The following is a 7,277-nucleotide window of genomic DNA, read 5'->3' as shown; positions in this document are numbered from 1 at the left end:
TTTCGTACAACTGACGACTGACGTGCAGAGGTGTGCGAGAGTGGTGAAGACATTGCGCCGGGGAAAAAAAGGGATCTCAAACTCCTTTTTTTCTTTAGGGGCGATCGCTTCTTGGCGAGAGAACGGTGAAAATTCTCTTTTGAGGATAATAATTTGCCCAGTGATATGGGTGCCAATTGTTTTCGCTTTTGATTTTATTAGAGGTCTTAAAAGTACGACTTGCCAAAACCCATCTAAATTGTGATGTTGGTACAAACAATATTTTTTTTTTATTCGAAAAACATACAAACGTGACGACTTAAGCATGATTTTGCAAACCTTTTATTAACAAAACCTACATGGGTTAACCCTTAAGTTGGCAAAGTGGGCCGCGAATCCACCTATTACGGGTTTATTTTGTAATTGATAGTTTCTTATATTTTAATAAGAACGCATTCGCGTTAAGTAATCCTAAATCTATAGTCTCACATTTGCAGCAATCTACTCGAAAAACGGTTGAAAACAAACATCAATAGAATGTGCAGACTTATTCGTTGGAATGCAAAGATAAATATATTAATACCGAGCAACGCTCTTCTCAACCCGTAATTGTTCAGCATTTAAAACACGTTTAAATGGCGTTAAAAGCCCTTCATTGAATTAATTTGCTCTTAAAACAGGCCTGCAGTTAATGCAATATGTGGATTCTAAACACCGTATACTAGCTATAGGTTATATTAAAAGGGTGTAGTACGGCAGTTGCGTACTGTACGGACAACACATATAGGATTTTGCTTGCTTTGGCGTCAAACTGCTTTAATACTATACGAGTAGTACACGGCGTTGTAATGACTTAAATCAATGACTTGACTTAAGTGCACGTTTTAAAATGACTCGACTTGACCTAATCTTTTGGTACACCAATTTGTCGAAATATGGCAACAAACAATTCCTTATTTTTCACCAAGTCTTGACAGAAATATTTGGAAATTAAGTAAACTAAACAGCTAAATATAAGCTTGATAATGGAGCAAGTTGGATGACCGGTGGAATAAGAGCGCACAACTGTTTTGCGTGCTTTAGTATCACCAGTAGCCCATTACTGCAGTACCGGCGATACCTGATTAATTATGATCGACAAATCTCTACTAAAAATCCAGCACCAAAAAGTTATAGCTAAGAAAAACCACACATTGATAAGCAAGAAAAGCAGCGCAAAAACAATCCAAGTGGCAGGTTGGAATCTCCAGCAAAATTGGCGAAACGTGACTTTAAACATTTCTTCACCAAGGCTTGGCGAACCACCCTCAACTATCGGGTTGCTTGGGTCGGAAGTGTTCAGCTCCAGCTTTCAAAGCTTGAACCTTGCACGGCTTTTTGCTGCTCAAGAGCCCGCGAAGTTTCTCGAGGGCTTCTTTCATCGTTCGGTAACCGGCCGCTTTGTCGAATCGCCTGACATGCGAAATGGGAACCGGAATCCTTTTCATGTAAACCCTCGTGCAGTGGCGTAGCCAGCCGAAAATGTTTGGGGGGGGGACAAAAAGTTTGAACTTTTTTGTTTATCTTTTGCCTTTGTTTGAACTGTCGCATCGAACACAAATAAATATGCTAGCAAACCGTTTCGAGCAGCAACTGACAGAGTATTAACGCAATACTCTAAACACATTTAAAGGAGCCAAATTGACTAAAAAGTAATAAAACTGCATTAGTAAGTATAGAAAACGTAACAATAACTACATCGTTTGTGACGTAACAGTGCATGACAATTGAAGGTGTAGCATGCATGTGATCGACTGTTGTGGTACTGCTCATAAATGCTTTAAAACAATTTATTAAGAGTACAAAACAAAAAAGTTTGGGCATGGCCACTCTGCCCCTTCCACCCTGGCTACTCCTATGCCCTCGTGTGCTTTGTTGGGGTGTTTCACCACCTGGTTTGACGAGGGAAGTACTATTATTAAGTAAGGTATTTGGATCGTCGGGTTGCTTTTCATTTATATTTTAACACGATTCACACTTTTGATTCCGGCTTGATTTGACTATACCAGACAGTGTTGTAATGACTTGAGTCAATGATTTGACTTAAGTCACTGTTTTAAAATAACTTTACGTGACCTAAGTCTTTTGAACAAATACATTGGGTTGAAATGAAGTGCTTTTATAATGCATTTTGTTTTTATAAAATTGGATTATTTATCTTAATGTTTGTAGGCTACCGGTACATAAAACAATTTGCTTGCTGTATGTAAAAGTGTGTGTTTTACAGGTGAGTTATTACTAATAATCTGACGAGTTTACCAATGTTGATAGTTTAACGCGTACTTTTTGTGACAAGGACGTGACTTGGAATTATCTTGCTCTACTGTTGACTTGACTTGCTATTTATTCAAAACGATTTTACTTGGACATTTTAATACGACTTCTTTACAACACTGCCAACATGTACGGAGAAGCTATTTTGATTTGCGTCTGTAATTCCAGTTTGATTTGCATCGATCCATTAGAAGGGAAATTACAAAAGTAACACAGATGTGACGAAAAGCGATTGTGGTTAATCAATCCTGATTGGTAGTCTTAGTAAGAATCTACGAGGATACATGTACGAATTGGTTGGACATTGCCCTTATTTTTTTGTTTTAATCTTGAACCAGTGTAGGCTACTCGATTTGATCTTTAACCTAACTGCGTTCTTCTTTAGAATCCTTTGGTAATCTGTTTTTACTTCAGATTACAAAAATATGAACTGTGGTATGTTTGTTATTTAAACATACGTGATGTTTATCAAAAAACATAGATACAGTCGTAAAATACTTTTTGTAAGCTCCAATGACTTTCCATATCACAGCGTTCCGATATGGCGCTGAGTTCCAACTGTTTTTGTGTCTTGCTCTTTTTAGTGTTTGCTGGATATATTTGCTTCACAGCTGAGTGCCCAAGGTGCCATATTGAAACGTCTGGTTCAGCTGCGAGATAAAAAAGCGCGATATAACACCAACTCGTTAGACCGTCTGTTAAATCAACACGCGACAAAAAACGTGCAATAAAGTTTCATCTTTGCGTGTTTCCATGGTCGTCCGTTGATTTGCTTAAGGTTTAAAACCCTAAGCATGTTTTTCGAAAAAAATAAACATGTCACCATATGTCCATTAATTGGTTTCCAATGTGATATTACATGTATAGTCCACGTGGACTAATGTCAAACATTTATGATCAATAATCGTCAAAATTCACTCTTGAAAACAAGTGTTTGTTTTCACTCAGTGCTTGTTTTTTGCCTGCCTGGCCGTACAGACTGGTTTGGAAAATTCATTGCATACATTTACAGATCAACATAGTCTGGTATACTTCGGCCAAAAAAAATTGTACCATTCTGTTAGTATTAACCTCGTAAATAAGTAAATACCAAAGCAACTTCAATACCAGTGCCGAAATCCAGTAAGAATATAAAATTATTTTTTTGTATTTTTCTATTCCTAGCATTATTTTTTCTATTGAAATATCAGAAATAGATTGAATATCAAAAATCGGTGTCAGCTTAAAAGTTGTAATTTTAAGGTGAAATTAAGTCTACAAAACTCTATTGTTACAGCTTAATTACCGTTTTTAATATATTATTTTTTGGAACAACGTCCAAGTTAAAAAAAAAAATTCGGTTTGGATTTTGATTTTTTAGTTGTCATTTTATTTTCAGGTTTTATCTGGGAAATCCCCTAGGGGGAAACATTTCTAGAAAAGAATTGGCGCGAGTTTAGAAATGTTTGGATTAGTATTTAGCATTTGCGGGTTGACTGTTCGCTGTGCAAGTGCGACATTAGCAATAAAGTAAGCAATAGCATGTGTTATTGAAGTTACACTTTTATTAAAAGTTGCGACGAGATACAAATGATAAGGTCAGGTCATATATCTGTCGACTTTAAATGAATTAACTAATAAACCAAAAATATATTTTTTCGTCTACGCCCTGTTTTGGTACTGTGAATATGCAAGATATTTTGGGATTTTAATAAGTCTTATGTCTGTTTTGACTAACATTTTTAAATTTAAATTCTAGTTTATACTCACGCTGTCATCTTTATACATGTTTTGTTAATGTCATATTTATACCTTTTTTAGTTAATGCTTTGTAGCCTTAGCCTCCACTGATTCACCCAGATGGGCTGAGTAATTTAATACATTTCATGTTTTATTTTGCATTCAAATAGCATACAACAGTTTAATAAAAGGCTTTTAGCTATTATTAATACAAAGTTAAAAAGGCACCAAATGTGTGCAGGTTGAATTTCATTAAATAGTGATTGTAAGAACTCGTAAAATGGAAAAAATGCGATTGGTAGTCTGAAGTACTTTTATTAATGTAGGCTACTGCATATTTGTCTAATATACAGATTCAATGAAAAAGGAATAATGAAGCAAACAAAATAAGAAACGTTACAAAATTCACTTTCAAGGAAAATTATATAATTTAATAATTTCATTATTGTAAGTTTGGCAAATTATATACATTTATGTATAATATTGAAAGTCATTTAGGTAAATACAAAAAATACAATTCAGAAGAATTTATTATGACAAGAAATACAACATCTTGATTTCAACCCAAATCTTGTTTGCTTTTATTTACTAATGGCTGTTCGTCGCCAAAGAAAAGAATGCAAATCTATACAAGCCGACATTTTATGTCACTTTATACAAACTCAAATCTGATAAGTCATTATTCACATTTTTTTTACAGTAAATAAACTAAGGAAAAAGAACATGAACTAGAAGTGTATAAATTAATTCAGTTTAATGTTGCTATCTGTAATTTGCGTAAGTGTCAAATGAAGCCAGATATTCCAGGATCACACTGTAGATATACTTGTAGCAGTTCTTAAAAAGAATAATCATAGTTATGAGTTTTAAGAAATTCTATTTTTATCTTTACCATTGTTAATTTTTTCTCATCAGTATTATATTTTGATAAAAATACACCCAAATATAAAAAAGTAACACAGTGGGTTTAGCTCAAGTTACTTGTGTGGATTTTATTTCTCATGGGCACATAGCATTTTTGTTATTGTAGAAAAAAAAATCATAAGACAAAGAATGAAAGCTACCACAGTTGTGCTTACTTCTGGCGTAAATCCTGACATTTCTGCCAAATTTAAAGTTTTGGCAATATTTGTGATTGTAATTAACATAATGGTCTAATATTCTAAAATTGGAAATGGAGATCATGTAAGTTTCTAAAAACTGAAATAGGTGTCACAAGTGAAAAAAGAATAGAGACCACTGATTTAAACTATTAAGAGTATGGTGACAAACTAATAACCACCAATATATTTTCTTACCAAATCGTCAACCATGTTTGGTCTCATGTCTCTCAGATCTTTTACCATCCTTAGAACATCAACTCTGTTTTGTGCCTTCAGCAGTTCCAGAATGTTCACCAATGCAATGAAAGTCCCACTTCTGGTGCATCCATTGCTAAACCAAAGGTACGTGTTATCAATAAAAACAGAAATTATGCATTTCTGAAACATTACCTAATTTAGAAGGTTTTTTTAAAGGCCAATGTAAAGTTTAAAAACATGTGTTAAAGAGACATTTTTGTTCTTTCGTTTGTGACCTAACAGTTCATGACAATTGAAGGTGCGACATGCATGCGATCGACTGTTGTGGTATTGCTCATAAATGCTTTAAAACAATTTATTAAGAGTACAAAATTTATAAAAAAAAAAATTTGGAGGGCATGGTCCCTGTGCCCCTGGCTACGCCTATGCTCTTGTGTGCTTTGTTGGGGTGTTTTATCACCTGGTTTGACACGGGAAGAACTATTTTAAGTAAGGTATTTGGTTTCCATGGGTTGGCTTTTCATTTTCATTTAACACGATTTGCACTTTTAATTGATTTGCATTAATCCAATAAACCAGGCAGTGTTTTAATGAAACTAAAGCTTGAGTACAACAACGAAGCTTTGGCGACTCAATTATTTCACTGAACATGTTTACACCAAACATATAAATTAGCATTAATCAGTACGAACTTAGCTAATATGAGCCATGTCTTTGGATTGCTTTGGAAATATTTCTCAAAACCAGAACCAGTAAAATCTAGCCATGTGAAATATTGTAATCAGTGACCAACCAAACTAAAGGCAACCCAACTTGGGTCGCGACTCTAAGTTTAGAAACACTAAACTATAGTTTGGTGTTAATCATTATATTTCAATGTTTAACATGCATGAAAAACCTGGTTTTGTGTGACTGGTATCAAGCACAAAGCCTTGACACAGTTTAAATGGAAATATCATACACTTTGAACTTAAAAGGCATACTTGAGAAATGTAGGGCTTTTAACCACTGCATATACAGGCCTGGAGATTTATTTGTTACGGCATTCAGCCGAGTTACATGCGAGAAACTATAATAAAATAACGCACAATATGCCGCCAGTAACACAGCTTAGGTTCGCTGCTAGCATTGTGCGTTCTTTCCTGAAATACAGCGTAGGGATTATGATCTGCAAAAGTTTTAGTTCGCACCTACAACTCTTTAAACCGGTGGTCTGATATGACAAGACAGATTTACGCTTTTGTAAAGAACAATTTGGTCGGACAAAATTACTGGAGACACAAGGCATTGTTCCAATAATATTATGCCCAAGCACAAATTCGGTTTTCGAAAGCTGTGTTTCGCTATGCTTGAGATTAAGCATTTTGTTCTGGTTAAAAAACGTCCTGGAACTTTAAAAGTTCGGCGCATATGCAACCCAGTAAAGGGACAAGTATTGATAGCAGAGTTATACCAAGAATCAGGTTAGATATCCCCATTATTAAACCTAATAAAAACTTCACCTGCAACAAACTAAAACCTTTCCTCTTAAGCCTTCACGCTGCAACTGTTGAACCTTTTCTATCAGTTCCAGCATTGTTTTGGCACTAGGCGGCGACGATACTTGACTCCAATTTTCTATTTGCAGATGCTTAGCTTCTGTTGTTGACTACATACATACATAGGATATTGTGTAAAAAGGCTGACAGTAGAGTTTTAACATGGTCGTAACAGGTTGGCAAATTATTTTAAGCTCTATCAGTTAAAAATAGTATTTAAAAACATATCTTTGCGATTTTAAATGTAAAACAATAAGGACATTGACTAAATATGCAAAATTGGGCTATATTTTATTATCTATATAAATCATACATTTATAGGCAAAAACTCTTTTTTTATATAAAAACCATTTTGTGTTGAAAAATCCAAAAAAAAACATTGTTTAGAATAATTAATTATTATTTTTAAACCTATTAACCAAATTAT

General features: G+C 34.4%; 1 protein-coding gene across 1 annotated transcript; it reads right to left on the bottom strand.

The window, feature by feature from the left end:
- Nucleotides 1-4,408: 4,408 nt before the first annotated feature.
- On the bottom strand, nt 4,409-6,920 carry LOC146141111 (receptor-type tyrosine-protein phosphatase epsilon-like). Its single transcript, XM_083392995.1, has 3 exons — nt 6,815-6,920; nt 5,310-5,445; nt 4,409-4,848 (listed from the first exon to the last, which is right to left on the bottom strand). Exons 1-3 carry the CDS (start codon nt 6,886-6,888, stop codon nt 4,774-4,776), a joined length of 285 nt encoding a protein of 94 aa, XP_083249121.1. The 5' UTR covers nt 6,889-6,920; the 3' UTR covers nt 4,409-4,773.
- Between the last annotated feature and the right edge of the window lie 357 nt (nt 6,921-7,277).

The sequence above is a fragment of the Ascidiella aspersa genome, chromosome 6 (genome assembly GCF_963924565.1).
Source record: "Ascidiella aspersa chromosome 6, kaAscAspe10.2, whole genome shotgun sequence".
In the NCBI taxonomy this organism is placed as follows: domain Eukaryota; kingdom Metazoa; phylum Chordata; class Ascidiacea; order Phlebobranchia; family Ascidiidae; genus Ascidiella; species Ascidiella aspersa.
This window is presented reverse-complemented; position numbering and strand designations above follow the sequence as displayed.